Here is a 20,956-nt window from a genome sequence, read left to right as displayed (position 1 = left end):
TTACGCCTTGTATCAATGTATATACACTATAGATCTTTTCAAACCAGCATTAACCTTTAAAGTGTTGAAATTGATGTTCAACTGTTGACTCTTGATACATTTATTCAAATAGTTTTCAAACTCAACTATACTACCACCAACTCCAAAATATATGTCCTTAGCGGCGACTAAAGATTTTGCAAGATACCCTTGGTGTAATTGCAACAGAGTTTCTGCTACCACTGGTAGGTTTTCTGGTTGATAAATAGTTTCTGAAGTTAGATTAAGTAGTGATGATGATGGTGGCAAGTGTTGCTGGACCAGATTGATGAACTGACGACCCCAAGAACCTGAAATGAATTGAATGTCGATATTTCTAGTTGACAAGTCTTCCTGGAATGCCTGTAAAAGCTGGGGAGTCAAAAGCAATTCATCAGCTACAACGTTCTGATCAGATTTTTGTAATTGACACCTTTGGTTATCGGTTAATACCAATTGTGACCAGGTAATGATTAGATTGGGTAGAGTAACTAACCTGATCACACTCTTGTTATAATCACTTAAAATCAACTTCAAGTTTCCATTGCCATGTAAAAGTCGTTGTCCAAACACGTATAGACTAGGTAATGCAGTACCACAACCTAGTTCTAACACACAGTTTTCATCGATATTCGTCTTGGATAATTGATCCACTAAATCGATGGAACATTCCCATGATTTCAATCCACCTTCATAGACGTTCTTTCTCAAATCTTCTGAAGTTAAAATGTCCAATTGGCTATCATCATCTTCAACCATCAACTGGTGCTTAATGTCAAATAACGCTCTTCTGAAAAGTGTATTACCATCGAGTGTGCTAAACTTTTCAAATGATAATCTAACGTTAATCAAACTTTTAACTAGCGAATCTAATGATTCCCATTCTGGTGGTAGTGAATCCTTTAAATGGGGGGAATCGAGTGGATTAACAGCGTTCTGACTAGGCTCAGTCCCACCGATGTCCTCGTCTTCAAATCCAAATGCAAACATCGCTGGTTCTCGTCGATGGATTGTACTTCTTCAAGCCGTAATCGATTAATCGTTTATTATAAAAGATAAAATTTATAAATAATTTTTGCTTATTTAGAATCCAGCATAAATAAAATGTAATCACCACATCTCTTGTTGTTGTCGAATATAATAATAAGGATAATAATAATAATAGGAAGTAATAATAATAATAATAATAGTAGTAGTAACAATCGTTATCATAATAATGATGCTTTAAATTCCAACCATTCTTGCTTTTTCTCTTGTTGTTCTAATCTTATTTTGACTGGACTTGAGAGTAACCACCCCATGGGTTTGCATTCTTTGATTTTAGGTATTCATCAGACTTAATTTGCCAAGATTTGTTCATTGTCTTTGGTGGATCACCAGCACCCATTCTCAATAGGGCGAATAGACCGACGGAAGCTACCATGCCGACTAAAACACCTTTAGCGATGTAGGAGGCATCACCTTTACCGTGGACAGGTCTTCTTGGTCCCCATTCACCGTAGGAAATGTACCAAGCGGCCTGCTTTTCAGTTTCACTCAATTGGGCCCACGACAACTTTTGACGTTCAGTTAATTTGGAAACGATTTCGTGTTGTTCAGGAGCTGGCATAGCTTCCCATCTGTTTGGTAGATCCACAATGGATGCTTTGGAAAGTGCTGCAGTGTGAGCAAATCTGGCTGGAGTAACACGAGTGACGCTAGAAAAGTTACGCAACACTATTGAAATAGAATATTGTTAGTAAACCACTCCGTAAACTTAGAAACAAATCGATAATCATGATCACATACTTTTTTTTTTAATCTCTTCTTTGCAATTGTTATGAGAAGGGGCAAAAGATCCTAATAATTAATGTACGAGCCAATAAAAGTAAGGTTGTACTTAGGAGACAACTTCTGAATATTAATATCACAAAAGATCAATAGAAACACGACCTATATCCCCAGCGATGAGATTGTTTAAAATGAAGTTATTACTTTAGCTGGCTGGTTGAAAGAAAAAAAACGTCGTTATAGCCGAGGCATACATAGGAAGGAAAAAAAGAATGGAATTTAGCATCAATTTTGAACCAATCAGATTTCGCGGAAAGTTTTTCATGAATCATCGGGGTCACGTGTTTTGCGTGTCACGTGAAAAGCACGTGGTTTATAGAGCATGTGATATTCACGTGCTTTGTATAGTCTGATAGGCCAGCATGTCACCATAACGGACCTGCGTTATGCAAATTTATGGATTCTAGTATCTCATTTCTGTACTGGAATTTGAATGGTAGCCCATTCAGGCCTATTGGCGATGGACACACTCTGTGCCCTCTTGCTTCATTAACATCTCTTGCATCTACCAGTACAATTTCCACCATATTTTCTCTCACCTTTTGTTCCTTTGACCCAAGTTTGTGTACAATAGACTCATAGGGTATCCAATGTAAAGGCAGTTGACTGAATTTACCAAATTCCTGCCTTTCAAAGCCCATTCTCTCATCTAATGACATGGCGTCTAGGCTTAACATATTCTCGGTACCACCTTGTAAAAAAATAAATTTCAAAATATTCCACAGTTGTTCCCTGTGCAATGGTTCTACAGCTTGTGCATTTGAATCGAGTACGCTTGAATCCTTGAGTAAAACACACGCCTGCAAATCAAGGACGTATCTCTGGTTGTTCATGCTCACGTAGTAAAGTGGTAAAAACGATTCTAAGTCATCGGTTTTCTTAAAATCTACCAATTTTAACCCCAAGGGGTACATCGATCTTATATCCTTTCTTCTCTGTAGTTCCAGTTGTCTTTGATTCTCCTCTAATTCTAACTGTCTTTTTCTCTTATCCGCTTCCATCTTCTCGAGTTCTTGTAACCTTTGCTTCTCCTTCTCTTCTTCCCTTTTCTGTTCATCGAGGGCTAGTTTCTTCAATAGTTCTTGTTCCTTCTTCTTCTTATTTTTCATTCTTCTCTGGAAGTACTCCTCTTCTGCCTTGAGTCTTGCTTCTCTTTCAGCTGGTGTCTCCCTCGGTTCTTCCGGTTCTAATTCTTGTTTCTTGGGCTCAGGTTCCTCTTCTTGTTCTTTTGGTTCAGTTTCTACTTCTTCCAAATTCCTCTTCTTACTGTTCTCTTCTACCTCTACACCACGCTTCTGCAACGCATCTTTTAACAGTTGCACTTCATCTGAATCTATAATCCCCATTAAACTATTCTTTGCATAGTACAATGCATTATGTCCCATTTTATCCTTTTTAGTCGGATCCGCATCCGCATCTAATAAAAGCTTAACAGTGCCTTGATGGCCTCTACCAACCGCTGCCATCAATGAAGTGGTGCCATCCTTCAATGAGACGTTTACCGGTGCACCAAACGCTAGGTAAAGACTCGTGATATCTTCATGGCCAAATTTAACAGCTTCGAAAAATGACTTGACATCGATTTTACCACCATTTTCTAAATAGGCCCCCACATAGGCTAGTTTACCTTCCTTCGATGCCTTCAACAACTTTTCTCTACCTGCACGAGAACTAATATCCGTCCAATAAAATTCGTAATCATCATCTGAATGTCTTGGTTGTGTAGGCGATGGATCCTTTGTACTTGCTGTATGGTCCAATGCCTTTCTAGTTGCATCTCTAAGACACTCCTGTATCTGCCGTACGATATCTCTTTCTTCATCATCTAGATCAGCTTCTTCGTCGATAGAATCATAAGCGGTAAGACCCTTGGCATTGCATACTAGAGGGTCAGCACCACGTTCCAAAAGGAATTGCACCACCGGCAAATGTCCATTAGCAGATGCGTCTATCAATGCAGTATCTTTAAACATTTCATAAGATTGTACATTGACATCCGCACCATGATTGACAAGTAATTTCACTATATCCAAATGTCCATTGAGCGCAGCTTCATGTAGAGCTGTATTACCTGCATTGTCTTGATCATTGACATCGTATCCATCTTCTTCAATTAATCTCTTGGCGATTTCCAAGTTACCTTTATCACATGCTATCTGCAATCTAGTACGTCCACCCGCATCTCTGTATATTCCCTTACGATGTTGTCGAGATGGTTTATAGGCCTTTCTAGGTGACGAATGCCTTTTCGTCGGCGAGGAATCTCCATGAAGCACACTACTTGAAATGTTAACACTTTCCAATTCGTCTATATCTGACAATTCAGAATCGGAACCATTGTCAAATGAGACTTGTCTTGGTGACAGCGACGTCAATCTATCTCCTCTCACTAATTTACCTCTTCTGGGTTTTGGTGGAGATGCTGGCTCAGTAGGTGCATCGCTGTCCATTTCTTCATCTTCATCTTCATGAGATCCGTATTCAGGTGCTTTCAAAATGGAATGCAGCTCAACTCGACTAATAGTACGCTTCTCTTCCTTCTTCACCTGGGGGTCTTTTACATCTACCTGTGCTTCTGCCTGTTCTTCTATCTGCTTCTCAGTCTGATCTTTAGGCTGTCCCTCAGGCTGTTCTTCTATCTGCTTCTCAGTCTGCTCTTCAAGCTGTCCTTCAGGCTGCTCTTCAGGCTGCTCTTCAGGCTGCTCTTCAGGCTGTCCTTCGGGCTGCTCTTCAGGCTGTCCTTCGGGCTGCTCTTTAGTCTGATCCTCAGTCTGACCCTCTCTGGATTGATTTTCCTTAGATTGTTCTTTCAAGTGCTCTTCTTCCAATTTCACCTCCTTCAACTTCTTTTCTCTCAGCTGTTCTTGCCTTACCTTCTCTAGTTCTTGTTCTTGTCTCTGATGTTCCTCCAGCTGCTGTCGTTTGATCTTCTCCAGTTCTTCCCTCCTGGAGCTCACATTGGATAAATAACTGCTTAGGGACCTTTTCTTGGTCTCACTTGGATCGCTCATATGGCTATTTGGTTCAATTATCAGTGGTTATTAGTAGTAAACCTTTTCGAGCGATGAGGTGGAAACTTTGATGTCAATTAAAGGTGATCAAGTCGAAATTTCAAAATGTGAATAAAATTTGAATAGAAATTCAAATTGAAAATCTCTAATGAATTCTAATATTATGAGATACTGAGACAGAGTTTCTCCTTCACCAGTTTCTCCCCAGATTTCCCAAGTTTCTCCTAGTCTCTATATACAGATAATGGCATATAAGGGAACACGAGGCCGCTGAGACTTATCGAGATCAGTCTCGTTGATTTACTACGCCAGATCTCAATCAATGCTCCATATAATTACACATTTACTTCTCTGTACCGTTGCTACAGCTTGGCCCATTGGTAGAAAACAACAACTTCCGCAACAGACTGCACCCTATGCAAGAATTCAAACTCTACAAGGTCGTATAATCGATTCTGATTCATCTCAGCTGGTCAAATCTCTCTACGAACACGTCCTAACCTTCAATGCAGCTCCATCAGGTACTTTACACCAATCTCTAGATGACCTTTCACAGGCCATTGAATTAAATTTAGCGACAGCGGCCATCCTAAACACTACTTCCTCGAGCGTTGCGACCTTAGAATACTTCACAAGACTACAAATAGCTGCGCAGGAGATTAATTCACATTCTCTTTTTGTAAAGAACCGCTTTTCACCTTCATATTGGGCATTAGAAGTTCCCTTCCAGTTTACCTTCAAATCTACAATAGCATACCGCTGCTGGCAATTGAACAATTTACAGAATCATGCTATACATAACTACAATGGGTCTTTACTACTACAAGAGACATTTGACAAAGTACGAGATATTACCATTTTACTAGAGGCCTCGGTCTATATGTTATCTCAATTGAAAACATTGGGGTTCCAGCAGTTGTACCAGACATGCCAACCGATCTTAACCAATTTCTTCCAACCTCTACTGCAAAAACCCCTTTCACAAGAAAATCTGCACTCTTTACAAGATCAACTCAATTCCCTAGCAGAAAATGATCTGTCAAGACATCGATATTCGGAGTTGGCATTGGCATCATTTCTAGTGATACTATTAGCTTCATCCACAATATCGTTGATACCGCTTATGTGTAAGCAACACAGTGATCGATTAATGCTGACTAGATGCATTCTCTACCTAGTGGGCATGACTTGGTTCCACATGATGGTTTTCTTTTTGTATTTTTGCAAATTGCGCAGGGACTTTGAGATGTAGTCATCTCAACATGACTACATGACTAGTCTTGTTGGGAGTCCATGAAAGTTTGGTATAAATACTCAGGTGAAAAAAATTGGAGGATGATGACAACTGTTGCAACACATTCTCTGTTCTTTAATTATTTCGAGGAATCAATCAATCAATTATGAGTTGTTTGAAGGTCTTGCGTGGGTTCTCTACTTCTGTTAGACAATGGAGGGCAGCAACCATTGATACCCTTGAGTACGCTCTTTCTTTGCAGGAGCCTCAGCACCATTGGACAAAGGAACAGTTAGCAACTATCTACCATACTCCTCTTTTAGAATTGGTTCATCAAGCTCAGAGACAACATCGTAAGTGGCAGGATGCTAACAAAGTACAATTGTGTACATTGATGAACATCAAGGAAGGTGGCTGTTCAGAAGATTGCAAGTACTGTTCTCAATCCACTAGACACGATACCGGTGTCCAAGCTAGCAAGATGGTAAAATATGATGATGTCATTAAAGAAGCGCAGGAAGCCAAGAGGAATGGATCTACTAGATTTTGCATGGGGGCGGCATGGAGAGATATGCAAGGTAGAAAATCTGCTTTGGGTAGAATTTCACAGATGGTTAGTGCTGTCAATGAGATGGGGATGGAGACCTGTGTTACTTTGGGTATGCTTGATGAATTACAGGCAAGACAATTGAAAAAGGCAGGGTTGACTGCTTACAATCACAACGTGGATACCTCTAGAGAACACTATTCTAAAATCATCAGCACTAGATCCTATGATGATAGATTAAAAACTATCAAGAATGTACAAGACTCAGGAATTAAAGCATGTTGCGGCGGTATATTGGGTCTTGGTGAAACTGAAGAAGATCACATTGGATTTTTACATACTTTGGCAAACATGACACCACATCCAGAATCTTTACCTATTAACAGATTGGTCCCCATTTCAGGAACTGCAATCATGGAGGATTTAAACAAACCCGATGCTAAGAAATTAAAATTTGATGAAATTCTAAGGACAATTGCTACCGCAAGAATTGTTATGCCACAATCAATCATTAGATTAGCGGCAGGTCGCTATACCATGAAAGATAATGAGCAATTTTTATGCTTTTTAGCGGGCTGTAATAGTATTTTTACCGGTAAGAGGATGTTGACCACAATGTGTAACGGTTGGGATGAAGATAAGGCACTATTGGAAAAATGGGGTTTAGAACCAATGGAAGCATTTCAATACGATGCCCTTGAACAAAGACGTAAAGATCAAAAAGAAATCTAATTTCAAACTTGTACACAATTATTTATTAAATTATTACTTATTTATTAATTCAATCAATAAATTGACCGATTAATCAATTAATTAATCGATATCTTCGTTGTTCTGCTTTTCTAACAGATACAATCCATATTCCGTAGGTCTTACGTTTTGGATATTCTGTTCTTTCAATCCTTGTTGCTTACCACCATAATCACTGGGGGCAGATTTCAAATATTGGCTTAATTTCTTACCATCACTTAAAACAACAAATTTACTCATAGTCTGTTCATCGACAAACTGCTTTACCACACCATACACCCAGCTAAATACAGCTGGTACATTGACGAAATATTTGGCCCATAGTAATTCTGGATAGTACTGTTGGAAGATGGAAATAACTTGTTTTGTGCACTTTTTAATATTACCATCCATTCTAAACACAGAAACACCTTTGTAATCATGGACTTGAGTCATATAATTGTTGTCATCACTTTGAAATTGTAATAGTCTAAGACCTTTTTCCATCAGCCCAATTCTGTAACGAATGAATTTATCAGCATCTTTAAATAATTCCTTTCTTTTGACCAATTGACCATAGAGATTCCAAGTAACGACACGTTTATTGGGTGATTCTTCAGGATATTGAGTGATCACACCAACTTCTTCCAATTCTGGGTTATGAGTTTCGAGGAAGGCTGCGCTCAATGGGTTAAATTCTCGTCTCCAATTCAAGACATCCACAATTCTCTGAGTAACTTGATCCTTATTGAATTGAAAGGCCTTACAGATCTTAAAGATCAAATGTTTTGCAATTTCTTCATCGTAGTATTTCTTAACAACTTGTTGATCTTCATCCTTGAAGTTCAATTTGTAGCCGTATAGCTCATCATAACCTTTACACTTAGTTTTAATGAGCTGTGGTAACTCTTCGAAAACTTCCTCAAACACCTTCCGTTCGTTAGCATTCTCAAACTTCAATTCAGCCATATTTCAAATAGTCTTGATGGAGATTTTCTTTTGATATTAACTTCATCTTTAAGTTTCTTTCCATTCAAGTCGTTCTCAAGATTTAAACGAAGTAATTTATCGACGTGGTTATATAATAGTGATGATGGTAACATTAAACAGAAAAATAGTCGTAAAATTAAGAAAAAAGTAGTCCATACATAAAGTTCGTTACATGTCGTTAGCCTGCCTGCGGGAAGTTTGTAACCATAGGCGATGCCACCTACTTGCCAGAGGGCCCATATCTTGCTTTTCGTGCATTATCCAAGGCTTTTGTAATTCAAAATCAACCATTTTGTGTGGGAAGCTTTTCTCTGACGGTGATGGTTTCTCTGGTAAGGTTTCACAGTATTCATCAGTAGCAAGTCTACTCCAGGAATCTTGGAAAAGTGTTTCTAAAACGTCGTAATCTCGCATTCTGGTCAATTTACTACTTTTCTCATCACAGTCATCGCCGTAAACCGTAAAGAATTCTCTGATGCACATTTCCACATCTACCAAAGGCCTTAAGATGATAATTTGAGGATCTGGTGTTGAATTGGTTAATAACACGCATGTTTCATTGTCAATTTCATTCCCAATTTCTTCACTGCCTAAGAGATCATCGATATTTTCTAATACCATACATGTGGGGGACAGATAGCATACTAAGTCATACTTGCCCGCTAATGCCATAAATACCATTAATATGGAATGTGGATTTATACTTTTCTTGAACAATTCTGGTAGCTTCGCCTTATCGAATGCAACTGTCTCAATACCTTTTTCCCTTATCATAGAACTATCGACTTCGGAATTGTGAATAACACACAATCCAAATTTTGAATTCACAGATTTCAATGATTCTTGAAGTACTAGTATAGGCTCAACATATTCTGGTGAACTATTGGCTAATATGGTGACCCAACTAACACTACAACCCTCTTGTAATTCAGGTTCCTCTGGTGGTGCACCTGAGAATGAACTTCTTGGGTTTAACAAATGTCTTACCCTCTGTACCTCTTGTATAGAACCACGTCTTAGGGGCATGGCCACAGGTGCGGGCATCAGGGGTGGTAATGACTCTTGCATAGCTTGTTCTAACATACCGTCATCAATGCTACCACCAGAACCAGAACCAGTAGATTTATTACCAACATTCGGTTGTTCCATCAATGAATAATGCCTTTCAATCAAGTGGTAATCCGGGGAACCATCACCAAGGCTCCCTCTATGGGTTTTATCAGAACTACCAGTAAGTGAAGCCACTTGTGAACCTGCAGAAGTGAATGAACCACCACCTGGTGAAACGTTATGGTACTGATTACACTGGGGAGTGCTAATTGGTGAATCTTGATATGGGGTCTTGCTGTCCTGCGGCTCTGACCACGATCTTCTAAGTGCTCTGGCAAGATCACCAGTTGAATCCTCCAAAAATCCAGTATCCTTACTCATTTTCCTAACGAATGGATACTTGTAGAGCTGCAATAGCTTATCAAATACGAGGACCCTTTAATATTGAGAGGATGATATCTAAAGAGAAACTAGGAGCAGCCAGTATTTCTCACAATTATATGATTCTAACCGTTAAAGAATATGATCCAAACAGCCTCTAAAATGCTTTTAAACTTGATTATTACCTTTTTCTTAGTGGTCATCAGTAAAGGCTTACTTCGGGAATTGGATATCGAATCTTCCTAATATCAAGACATCGCTAACACTAGGACAGTACTAAGTGAAGAATACAGATAATCGCACCCATAGACATTTTAAAGTCCTGAAAACCATTTTATCAAATCCTACATCAATGAAAAGGGCATTCTCCAATTTATCATCTAGGCTGCTTAAATCTGAAAGCGATGAACTAAAGGCAACTATACAATTCTTAACGAGAGCTTCTAAGCGGCCATCTTTAACGTCGTTGTTGGATGCTGAAAGTGGTCAGAATCATGTCGAAAGAGTTTTGAAAGTTCTCAATTCTACGTTGCCTGAAGTGGATTCGCAAAAGAAGCGTGTTCAAACTCATTATGACATTTTGTTTAGCCAGTTGAAAGATATTGCACGTCAGTCATCTCAGAAACCGTTACAGAATGGCTTAGAGAGTTCTGAAAAACTGTACAACTATTTACTCCTTCAACAGTATATGGGTAAATTGCAAACTGTCCCACAAATGGCTAGAATTGTACTGTCCAAGACTTTCCAAGACTTTGATAAATTATGGGAGAACTTAACCATGTTTGATGCTAAGCAACAATTACATCTTTCAGTACTTCTTTACTACCGCTGTGGTAACCCTATCATACGGCAACAGTTTGAAGACCAATGGCTAGATAAATATGGCGAAATGCACATTTCTGTACAAAGATTATTATGGAAATGTCTTACGAGGGAGTGTCAAACCTCTGCAGAATTAGAACATGTTGTGCAAATTAGCCGTCAAAGTATAAGAAGTTGGTCAGCACACGATGAAGTGGTATTATACCAATCCATCTATACCAAATGCCATCTCTTACCGACTCCAGGAGAATCATTGACCAAAAATCAAGAATTATTCATAGCTACCTTGAGGATTCTTGCCAGACACAACGTTCATAAAAGAGATATGCTTAAAATCGTTAAGCTAAGCATTGAGAACCGGTTAGCCAATGAGACTTCTGAAGAGACATCGGTAATTTCCATCTATCAGTATCGATTCATAAGAGCACTTGATTTAGCGGTACAAGACGTTTATTCCTCATGTGAGGGCAAGAAAAACGCCAACGAACTACAAAACGAACTGCAACAAGTCCTCGCAAGCGTCAATGACGAGGAGCAAGAGGTCAAATCACAGATGTCATTGAAATTTATATGATATAAGGAAAATGTTCCAGACTTCAGGTCATCACCATTTCATGGATCGCTTAACCTACAGGAGGAAGCAACCTCTAATAGCGATGGTTTTAGAGCTGGATACGGCCTTGTGAACGGTTTCCCACCCACTAAGCTTTATTCTCTGCAAGAAAACTGCCTCCCAGAGCGAACACATTGTGTGGGAGAAATCGCTTGTAGCGCACAATGTGGACATTTATTTGAACCTGAGAGACGAGCAGTAACTTCAATTGGTTTGATTTAAAACCAGATTGATGTTTCTTTTAGTATGAAAGTTAAGTGAAACTTTCCAACTCGTCTTGAAATTTTTCAGTCCTTTTTATACCTGAAAAATATGAACGAGAGTTAAACAAGAACTTTACACTATCGGTAAAAGAGATAGAAAATAACCCACCTCATGAGTTCTAATAACGATCACCTATTGGCTAATCTGAATGCTTTCAAGAGTAAGGTGAAATCTTCACCTGTTCTTCCTAATAAAACGGCTTCTCCTGGGCCAAATACGACAAATCAGACACCATCCCCCAAGAAAAGGCCAGGATCTCAAACCGACGGTGGTGCAAAGAAGAGATTGGACACTAGGATTAAAGAAGAGGATATTGACGAAGACGAAGATGATTCAGATGATGGATCTTCTAACAAGAAGGTAAGACCTGGATCCATCGCTGCTGCTGCATTACAGGCGAGTCAATCTGACATCTCCAAATCACACGATTCCTCCAAACTACTGTGGGCAACAGAATACATTCAGAAGAAAGGTAAACCTGTTCAACTTAATGAGTTGATGGATTACCTATCTATTAGGAAAGATGATAAGATTTTAGAACTTCTAAAGAAATTGGATAAAATCGGATATGATCCCAAGAAGGCAACTTTCAAATATATCTCCACTTATGATGTGCATAGTGCTCAAGAGCTATTGAATCTACTGAGATCACAGGTGACATTCAAGGGAATTTCTTGTAAGGAGTTGAAAGACGGTTGGCCCCAATGTGATGAAACTATAAACGAATTAGAAGAGGATTCAAAAATTCTAGTACTGAGGACAAAGAAAGATCGTACTCCACGTTACGTCTGGTATAACAATGGACCTGAGTTGGATCGTATTGGTGAAGACTTTGTTCTTATGTGGGAGAACGTTCAATTGCCACAATTTGCAGAGTTACCGCGTAAATTGCAAGACCTTGGTCTGAAACCTGCAAGTGTTGATCCTGCGACGGTAAAGAGACAAACAACAAGAGTGGAAGTCAAGAAGAAAAGACAAAGAAGGGGGAAAATTACCAATACACATATGGCTGGTGTTTTGAAGGACTACTCACAGGGCGTTTAAATTTTTTTTTGATATTAATATACAGCATATAGTAAAAATAATGACTATTTCTTTTTATCTTTCTTACTCTTCTTCTTGGAATGGTCCTCGTCTGAACTATGTTTCTTATGTTTCTTTGACTTGCGTTCTGAGTGTTCCTCCTTGGAGGTGTCCTCCACCTTATCCTCGTCCTCTGGTCCATAACCACTGGCGTAATGTCTCGTCCGCAGACCTTCTACTTTAACCACATTAGACCTTGGTACCGTTAGCTTTTCGTAATCAATCTTTGGTATTTGTGCAGTCTTACGGACGCTGAGAACCTTGTCGAACTTCAATGAGTTACCATGTCCACTGATCTTCAGGGATTCTCTACTTTCTTCAGGGACCAATAAACTCAAATTACTACTGTCTTGGCCACCTTTTTGAGTTTTGTCTTCACCAATACTGTACTGATCGTCTTTATCATTACCCTCTTCCACAGGTATAGGTTGTTCTCCACCTTCTAGATCTAGTGGTAGGGTCTTTAACTTGGATACATCAAGACTACGTGGTAGTTTGATTAACCATAGCTGTTCACCATTTTTCTTGTGAAACTTCTTCAAATGCTTAACCCTCTTATAATCTGATGGTGGCGAGAAAACTGATGATTCACTAGTCTGTGCATCAACAGACTCTGATCTACTATCACCCATGGACAAGTAAGAATTGAATACCTTATTCTTTGGGATTAACAAGCGCCAATACCTATGGATATTATTCCCATATCATCATACCTCATCTCATCTCATCGACGCGATGAGCTCAAAATTTTTTCACAACATCCTTACACCCTCCCAAGCCCTAAGAATCTCATGAAAAATTTCGTATTTCTAAAGGTATAAAAGGCGATGAGATGAGATAGTTATTCAAATTATTCATTCCTTCTACTTCTTATTCTTTTCAATACTCAGAACTATAGGACAATCAGTTTGTAGCATCTGGCGATGCTGCTCATGGAGTACTACCTGGCTTTGATGAAAACGGTATTCTTCTTTCCCAGTCTGATCGACCATGACGACGGGATTACTACCATACCTCTGTACTTTCGGGTGCAAATATGGGGTTTTACTTGCCAGTATATTTCAATATACGTTCAAGTTCCTGAGCCTTTTTTTTTTACTCCATGGGTGATATGTCCTGCCCGTTAATAATTCTTTGATAAAGATCACTATGATGAAACTTTGGTTCCTTGAACATTCGCAGTTTCCACGGTAGGAGTACGCCTTTCGAACCCATCGATATAGTGCTCCCGGTGACCGCTCATTTGAGACCTTCCTAGGATGTCTGAGTGATCTTTAATTTATTAAATTTTTCTTGTTTCTATGTAATTCTACAACGTACCAAATGGTCTTGGACTCCAGTCTGGATGTTGACACCATTGTGCCTTAGTCTTCGGTGGATCAGTGTGTCTTCTCTTAAGAGACTCCAGATCCTTTAAGATGTCAGACATGTCCTTAGGAATTGGATCTGTGGCTGGCGCTTGCATTGGAACTTCTGCTTTCAGCTGGGCTTTTGCGTGTGCCTGAACCTGTTTATTGTAGGATTCCGCTTCCCTGATAAAGGAAGAGTACTTGGCAACGTATTCTGATAACCCACTTTCCACTTCTTGATAGGATACGAATTGTCTCTTCTTCTTCTTCTTCTTGAAACTGTCTCTATTATCTGCTAAGCGGTTAGACATTAATTGACAGAAGCTGTAGGATAAAAGAGATGGATTTTCTGATATCAAAGGTTCCCATGAAGACCAAGCACTGACGAATTGATTTGTATTAACACTAGAAACAAATTTGGACAGTAGCTTACGTTCTAATGATTCCCATGTGCTGAACCTTTGAGACAAAACACTGGGTGTCTTGGCCAATTGGTCTTTATAATTCTGTAGGATAAATTGAAAAAATTCTTGGCTGAAGCCCTGTAATTTCATAACTAATACTCTTAATAAGGTGGGTGTATACTGTAGTGTGAAAACGTTCATAAACTTTTCCCTGTGATCCTTATTGTTCCATACATCTTTACAATCTGATACAAATGCATCAATTTGTTCTTGCGGTGTGGGTTCTCTACGTCTTTTACCGTGACTGGATTCTTCTGCTTGGAAATTAGTACTGCTGATTAAATTTGTTGAACCTTCTTCCCAATACCACTGGTACTCCTTGAATAAATTTTGCAAAGATTTACCCCTCTGAATTAGTTGCCTCAGTGATACCGTATGTTCGTCTTCAACATTTTCTTCCTCCTCATCTTCTTCCTCTAATTCATCGTCATTCCAATAATGGTCCCAAAGCCAAACTAAGGCATCCTTGGCTGCAATCCTCAACATCTCTAAACTAGGGAGTTCTCTTTCATGCGTCCCCCAGTGTCTTAAATCCACGAACCACGATGGTAGGCCCACACGTTTAGCTAATGTATGCAACGGTATGGCAAATTGTGATTGCTGTGTGGGATCTAATATTCCGTTTACAAATCTAATCAAAGACATGGTATAACTTAATTTGACGGAAAATTTATCATATTGAGACCTCTCTTCATCCAATAATATGGAATTCGTGATCTGAGCGGTAGAATCAATTACATGCGGTAAGTATTGCGATCCTTTGCTTTGGTAACTCTTGACCCTCTGTATAGCTCGAAATCTCATATCAGTAGCCAATTCCTTATTGTAGAACCAATCCTTCAATTCTTTCAACTCATCTTCATTGTACCAGGGAACTATTCTGGGATGGACCATCGTCTATATGAGTCTGTATGGGATGGGGGAAAGGACAGTATGATTATTTCGATGCAATCAGTTCAATTTGAAATGATTACAGATCCTCAGAGAAGTTCTAAATGGCTCTGGATAGACTTTTTGTTCCCAATATGTTACTACCTTTTTCTCAGTTAGAATAAGACGACCGAGTCAAATTGATGAGTTTGAAATTCCAATCACATCAGAGATTAACTAGTTCAATAGCATTATATTGATTACAAAGGTGCACTAGGCCAAAGATCTATATGGAATAATGGTCCTTAGTCAGGACGTCAGAGGTGCGTCGGTTAGGAGACGCAATAGACCGACTGTTGTTTGTACTAACTGTAAAAGACGTAAGAGTAAATGCGATAGGCAAAATCCCTGCTCCAATTGTGTTAGATTTGGTAACAAAGATACCTGTCACTACGTGCAGAATCCTAAGAATACTGAATCCCAGCATGGAGAAGATACTGATAATAAAGTGAAGAAACAGCAGCCGCAAATGATTAAGGGCAAGAGAAATGGCACCAGTAGTAGTATTGTCGGTAGTAAAGCTAGCAGTATATCGCCTACGGGTCAATCTCTGGATGTTCCATTGGTATTGAGTGGTAAAAATTATGTTAATCTATCACCAAGTGGTAATTTCGTGGAATTCAAGAGATCTGCAGTAACTATGTTTTCATATTTTTGCAAGAGAGCTATTCAAGATCGAGATTTGTATTTGAAAGCACTAGTAACATTTAGATCGATCGCTGTTGAAATGACTACAAATACTTTGAGAGGAACCAAGAACTATTCAAAGAATCCAAGTTTGCCTGAGTCTTTTAAACCACTATCGATATTCGATGCTGACGGCGATCCGCTTTCATCTGACAGTTTGTTCAGGCAACATCAGTTAATTCACAAATCGTTGTTTGACAAGTATGGAAAATATAGGAAGGATGAAGCCATAAAGATTGTTGACGTTTGTGAACTTTTGAATGATAATTTACCTTCAAGGAGTCTTTTCATCGATCACATATTGGTACATTTCGAATCTCATGTCATTCATATGGTCCCCATTTTTGAAATGGAATTTTTAAAATACGACGTTAACAACTTTTATGATAAATGGGAGCAATCAAGAGAGATATCTGTTAAAGATTTTGATCATATGGTTTGTTGTGTTATTCTATTAATCACCAAGATCTGTATTTTGTCAACTAAATTTGCCAGACTACCATCAGAATTACTCGAACATTTCGAAAAATTGGATACAAGCAAATACATTGCCATTATTCATTACTACATGTTTGAAATGAAATCTTTAAGGAAATGTACGCTACGGCAATTACAAATCCTGCTTTTACTAAGATTTTACCATTGGTGTGCACCAGAGGATGGTGATGGTGATTCCCTACAACATAGTCATATTTTGATGGGGACTATCATTGCAAGTTGTCAGGAAATGGGTATATCTTGGTTATGTATCAGGGATCCTGGCATTTATTGGTTTCAATTATTTGGACAATCTAAGAGGGTGCCTTTTATATTAAGTCCCGAAGATTTCAAAATAATTTATCAAATGATTTGGAGTTATGTGTTACATTGGGATAGGAAAATGTTTTTAATTAACGGTCAGGAATGTTTAATTGGTAAAAGTCATCTATATGATGTCACAGGGCAGGAGCTTTCGTGGCATCATAGGATGGTAGCCCTAGATCACATTATTATGAAGATGAACGACATTTTGAATGATTCACCTTCCAGAGTGGATATCGTTGCACTGAAACAAGAATGGAATAATGCATTGCGAATTTTTGAACTTATCAGAGATACTAAAAAAGAACATCTACATTTAAATTTTGAATACGAAACGACGTTAGAGTTATTCAGGCTATGTTTATCCCATGCAGAGTTGACTCATCTAGAACAGGTTAACGATGTGGAAAGTTTCCACCTCACAGTTCAATCACTTTGGGATCAAATTGTAAAACTTGCCAGCAAATGCCATCGATATTTTTATGGTCCACAGGAAATGGATCCATATAGTCGATTTTTCACCAATAAAATTATAAGTGTAGTAGCAGATAAGCTATGCACACTAATACCCGCGTTTGTGCTGCGTTTAAATCGTTTCGGGGAAATGGGATTTGACCAGATGAATATGATGGTTAAATTTTTATTTGGTGTTTGTTCCATGTATTATAATGAACTTGGATTTGATTATTACCGTTGTTTTGAGAGTATGTTTACCGCTAAGATAAGTTATAAAATATTGAATAGACCTCGAAATAAAAATCCCTGGGAAATAATTTTGGAATTTCTACTTTGTCAACTAGAAAAAGAAGGTATTAAAGATCAATTAAGGGAGTTAAAAATTATTCAAAATTTACCTGTACTCGTAAGCCTTCGAGAAAGTTTAAATTTGATTCCAGAATATCATCGAGACGCTGTTAAGCTTTGGAATACCGATGTGGTCCCTATAGGCCACTCTAGTGTTAATTTTACACTTAACTTGCGTGAAGAATCATTGGAACCTTTTTTGGTGGATAGATATTCCCAAACTTTCAATATTTTCACCTCTTTTTATGATCATGCAAGTTCGCAATTGGCTGAGGAAGCCGAGGACACTAGTTCAAAAATACAATACAACGTCGAAAACTCTGCAGAGCAAGCTCAGGAGATTGCAGAAACAAATGCTGTTCCAGTTGAGCATCCTTTATCATTGGAGCCCACGAATCCGGTAAATCTAGAAGAATCTAACTTGGAGTTGATTCGAAATATGTTTGAACCTCTCGATTTTATTTCTTTTTTCTGATAGAGCATTATCTACATATGAAATATTGGTTTATAGTTTTTTAAAAGGGAAATAGGAAATTTGTAATTTTAATTGATAATGAAAGTCAACTTCCTCAGTATATTACCAGCTGTGCCCTTTTAGTGGTATCTTAAAAATACTCCAAGCTACTCCATTTAAAAAACTGTAGCCTTTCTCGTAACGCTATCGTTGACATCATCACTCCCCCTGTGTTTTTTGTGACGAAGTTTAGACCAACCAGTTAGATTTGTCTTATAGTCACAATGGAAGAAAATGGGTTGAAAGACTCTTTCGCCATCTTCCTCCACAACCACTGTAGGGATATCGTTTAACATTAAAAACCTCAATTCTGGGAAACCTTTGAGGAAAGAAATGTAAGTAGTTCTATAATGATGGATTAGGGCGTGGTAACACTTAATCACATCTTCTTCAGTCAAAGGATCATGTGGTAGCTTTCTCAACATGGATTCACTATCTATAATTTCTTCATCATCCAATTCACCATTAGGAACCAATTGACGCCTGCTATGACGATAGAAGAAAAGATCTCGATTCATCTTTTTCACAAATTGTTCCAAATTCATTGGTTGTGTCCTGACACTCGGATAGCAATCGCATGCCTTTGAATAAGGTAACAAAGATAAATATCTCATCATCTTAAAAATATCTTTAGCTGTAATGTCATGGATATCATATAATAATCTATCCTCTGGGAATAAGAAAATTTTCTTTTTCAAAATATTTTCAAAAGTATGCACACAACCACTACAGTGACATTTTTGATTTAATATAAATCTGTTTTCATGTAACGAAATTATTTGAGAATCCATTCCTTCGAATCTCATATCAATAAATTGCAATTTCTTGCAAACCAGTAAAATGGTCAAAAATATCTCGGGTTTTGTTGTTTCCGGTATGAAATCTTCTAGGAAATCCATCTTTAACCTTTTCAAATGAGGGAAATTATAGAAGAAAGTCATCAGAACTTCAAAATTTTGCTTGATCGAAATCAAAGACAAATCTTCCAAATAGATGAATTCTTTAAAATCTCTGACCATTTCAATTTCTCTGGGAACAAGGGATTCACTCCATGAGATGATGGTTAACACTTTCAGGGTACGCACATCGAACACTTCGGAAAGTTTCGTTAATGGTCTGCTTCGTAGTCTATGCATAAAACATCTGGGATCATAAAATTCTCTTCTCCAATGCAATTTTAGATCTACAATTTGTAATTTCTGTTCCAAGGGGTGTAGATAGTTGAAAAGTTGAATGGGGTCCATGAAGAGGGTCATATGTGACAACCTGGAAGAGATTCTGTGTCTCAGGTATTTCTGTAGATTGGGGATATAATCCCTGGGTACTGGTAGCTCTGGTAATGAATTTGGTGGTGCCATATCAAAACTAGTCACCTTATGTTTCGATACAGCTCCATATGCAATAATATCATTACATGACGGATCCGTAACATTTTCTAGCCTTTGTAAAGCTTCACCTTTGGAACAAAGAACGGCCAGAATAGTCCGTTGTAAAGCTGAATCCAAATCCCAATTAATCCTAATCCATTGAACACAATTTAGGGGAAATCGGTTAACACTTAGGGTCCAAATGAGTTTCACTAATTTGGAGTTAGCGATTTTTCTTGAGTCATCTTCGGACAGAAACGATGGTATATTTAAAAGGGTCCAGTTAATGGCTAAATTCATATAATCACTTCTCACCACGTTAGAATCGTTTAAATATATTCTTCTGTAAACCAATTTGGTTGCCAATTTGTTAGATCTTTTATCAATAAGACATGCAGTTAATCTATCCTCTTGTGGTAGATGTGAGAACACTTCCTGTAATAACTCATCTGGCAATCTTTTCAGTGGAAATGGACCTCCGTCAGAATTGTTCTCACTCATTATCGGAACAGTGGGAAAGCAGGGAGAAAAAGAGAAAAGAGCAGTCAAAATTAGCTGTTGCTTGTCTTGGCAATCAACAGCTTTAAGCGGTCTCAGAACTGTAATTCCACAGATCTGGCGTCATAGAATATGGCCAATGGCTTTAAAAATTGAATCATCCCTAGCTATTAACGAGTCCGAGATAATAGTAATGGTGGGGCGCTAATCTTTTTTTCTGTGTAAGAAACCGAAGTACTGTTCGGGTAACACCATGGAGAGGGAATCGCGGACTAAAACAGTTGACAGTGCTAAGGGCAAGCGCTTATCAGTAGTAACGTTTATGCTTAAACCGTTCTGAGTTCTAAGATAGGGACCTGCTATTATTATTTTGGTTAAAGATTACAGATCATGTGATCCGATGATTCTCCAAAAGATAGTCAATAGTTTCGAAAGAGATAGTTGTATTTGGGACCCGATAATTCTCTTAGCTGCATGGTATGGTTGTTGGAGTGTCAGCTCCCTTTGTTCTATGTTTGTTCATGTCAAGAAAGGCTTCGAAGCAACGAATAGGAAGTTATGATGACAGTAGTAGTCAGGGGATGCGGAAGCAGTATGCTGCTTAGCACTTATACTTTCTTGTATCTTTTGAAGAGCACATAAGATTGTAAGTGACATGTTCTGAAAACAAGTTTGTTTATATAGGAAAGAAAAGTAAGGAAATAGCCGCTGTCATCTAATACGGGTATTTATCTTTCGTAGTCATGAATGCGAACTTCTTACAGAAAGAGGGTTCAAAGAGTGAGGAGAGATAGAAGCATTGGCTACCTGTAGGTGCCAGTATTTTGTATATAGTTAAGCTTTCTTAGTTAAGCTTTCTTTGTAAAAGTGTTGCTTCAGAAGTCACGTGACTACGCTTCCTTAGCCGGCAGAATCCATTACCCCCTAAGTATTACCCAGGTTGAGAGAACTACACTTAGTTAGATTGCCG

The 20,956-nt window shown here is 38.4% G+C and overlaps 13 protein-coding genes and 2 non-coding genes across 15 annotated transcripts; 7 read left to right on the top strand and 8 right to left on the bottom strand.

Moving 5' to 3' along the window:
• Nucleotides 1–12: 12 nt before the first annotated feature.
• HPM1 (protein-histidine N-methyltransferase) lies at nt 13–1,008 on the bottom strand (the record flags this gene model as incomplete). The annotated part of the gene is made up of 1 exon (XM_002496490.1): nt 13–1,008. The coding sequence occupies one exon, from the start codon at nt 1,006–1,008 to the stop codon at nt 13–15; it is 996 nt and encodes a 331-aa protein (XP_002496535.1).
• Nucleotides 1,009–1,285: 277 nt separating this feature from the next.
• ZYRO0D02354g (cytochrome c oxidase subunit IV family protein) lies at nt 1,286–1,807 on the bottom strand (the record flags this gene model as incomplete). Its single annotated transcript, XM_002496489.1, has 2 exons — nt 1,286–1,734; nt 1,807. Coding segments are annotated over 2 exons (450 nt in total).
• A 406-nt stretch (nt 1,808–2,213) lies between these two features.
• HOS4 (Hos4p) lies at nt 2,214–4,859 on the bottom strand (the record flags this gene model as incomplete). Its single annotated transcript, XM_002496488.1, has 1 exon — nt 2,214–4,859. The coding sequence occupies one exon, from the start codon at nt 4,857–4,859 to the stop codon at nt 2,214–2,216; it is 2,646 nt and encodes an 881-aa protein (XP_002496533.1).
• A 322-nt stretch (nt 4,860–5,181) lies between these two features.
• Nucleotides 5,182–6,111, top strand: ZYRO0D02310g (uncharacterized protein; the record flags this gene model as incomplete). Its single annotated transcript, XM_002496487.1, has 1 exon — nt 5,182–6,111. One exon carries the CDS (start codon nt 5,182–5,184, stop codon nt 6,109–6,111), a length of 930 nt encoding a protein of 309 aa, XP_002496532.1.
• Nucleotides 6,112–6,259: 148 nt separating this feature from the next.
• BIO2 (biotin synthase) lies at nt 6,260–7,372 on the top strand (the record flags this gene model as incomplete). The annotated part of the gene is made up of 1 exon (XM_002496486.1): nt 6,260–7,372. The coding sequence occupies one exon, from the start codon at nt 6,260–6,262 to the stop codon at nt 7,370–7,372; it is 1,113 nt and encodes a 370-aa protein (XP_002496531.1).
• An 81-nt stretch (nt 7,373–7,453) lies between these two features.
• SFH5 (Sfh5p) lies at nt 7,454–8,338 on the bottom strand (the record flags this gene model as incomplete). Its single annotated transcript, XM_002496485.1, has 1 exon — nt 7,454–8,338. The coding sequence occupies one exon, from the start codon at nt 8,336–8,338 to the stop codon at nt 7,454–7,456; it is 885 nt and encodes a 294-aa protein (XP_002496530.1).
• A 189-nt stretch (nt 8,339–8,527) lies between these two features.
• IDS2 (Ids2p) lies at nt 8,528–9,790 on the bottom strand (the record flags this gene model as incomplete). The annotated part of the gene is made up of 1 exon (XM_002496484.1): nt 8,528–9,790. The coding sequence occupies one exon, from the start codon at nt 9,788–9,790 to the stop codon at nt 8,528–8,530; it is 1,263 nt and encodes a 420-aa protein (XP_002496529.1).
• A 352-nt stretch (nt 9,791–10,142) lies between these two features.
• SMT1 (Smt1p) lies at nt 10,143–11,186 on the top strand (the record flags this gene model as incomplete). The annotated part of the gene is made up of 1 exon (XM_002496483.1): nt 10,143–11,186. The coding sequence occupies one exon, from the start codon at nt 10,143–10,145 to the stop codon at nt 11,184–11,186; it is 1,044 nt and encodes a 347-aa protein (XP_002496528.1).
• Nucleotides 11,187–11,600: 414 nt separating this feature from the next.
• Nucleotides 11,601–12,533, top strand: TFA2 (transcription factor TFIIE subunit TFA2; the record flags this gene model as incomplete). Its single annotated transcript, XM_002496482.1, has 1 exon — nt 11,601–12,533. The coding sequence occupies one exon, from the start codon at nt 11,601–11,603 to the stop codon at nt 12,531–12,533; it is 933 nt and encodes a 310-aa protein (XP_002496527.1).
• A 44-nt stretch (nt 12,534–12,577) lies between these two features.
• RPA34 (DNA-directed RNA polymerase I subunit RPA34) lies at nt 12,578–13,204 on the bottom strand (the record flags this gene model as incomplete). Its single annotated transcript, XM_002496481.1, has 1 exon — nt 12,578–13,204. The coding sequence occupies one exon, from the start codon at nt 13,202–13,204 to the stop codon at nt 12,578–12,580; it is 627 nt and encodes a 208-aa protein (XP_002496526.1).
• A 313-nt stretch (nt 13,205–13,517) lies between these two features.
• SNR190 lies at nt 13,518–13,662 on the top strand. The gene has a single exon (XR_002648400.1). It is a non-coding gene; the product is annotated as a snR190 (small nucleolar RNA).
• Nucleotides 13,663–13,714: 52 nt separating this feature from the next.
• On the top strand, nt 13,715–13,845 carry SNR128. Its single transcript, XR_002648399.1, has one exon. It is a non-coding gene; the product is annotated as a snR128 (small nucleolar RNA).
• A 36-nt stretch (nt 13,846–13,881) lies between these two features.
• Nucleotides 13,882–15,279, bottom strand: LAS1 (rRNA-processing protein LAS1; the record flags this gene model as incomplete). The annotated part of the gene is made up of 1 exon (XM_002496480.1): nt 13,882–15,279. The coding sequence occupies one exon, from the start codon at nt 15,277–15,279 to the stop codon at nt 13,882–13,884; it is 1,398 nt and encodes a 465-aa protein (XP_002496525.1).
• Nucleotides 15,280–15,553: 274 nt separating this feature from the next.
• Nucleotides 15,554–18,082, top strand: OAF3 (Oaf3p; the record flags this gene model as incomplete). The annotated part of the gene is made up of 1 exon (XM_002496479.1): nt 15,554–18,082. The coding sequence occupies one exon, from the start codon at nt 15,554–15,556 to the stop codon at nt 18,080–18,082; it is 2,529 nt and encodes an 842-aa protein (XP_002496524.1).
• Nucleotides 18,083–18,237: 155 nt separating this feature from the next.
• Nucleotides 18,238–19,989, bottom strand: DAS1 (SCF ubiquitin ligase complex subunit DAS1; the record flags this gene model as incomplete). The annotated part of the gene is made up of 1 exon (XM_002496478.1): nt 18,238–19,989. The coding sequence occupies one exon, from the start codon at nt 19,987–19,989 to the stop codon at nt 18,238–18,240; it is 1,752 nt and encodes a 583-aa protein (XP_002496523.1).
• Between the last annotated feature and the right edge of the window lie 967 nt (nt 19,990–20,956).

This window comes from Zygosaccharomyces rouxii (assembly GCF_000026365.1).
Source record: "Zygosaccharomyces rouxii strain CBS732 chromosome D complete sequence".
Lineage (NCBI taxonomy): Eukaryota > Fungi > Ascomycota > Saccharomycetes > Saccharomycetales > Saccharomycetaceae > Zygosaccharomyces > Zygosaccharomyces rouxii.
The sequence above is the reverse complement of the archived record's forward strand: the minus strand, read 5'-3'. Positions and strand labels throughout refer to the sequence as shown.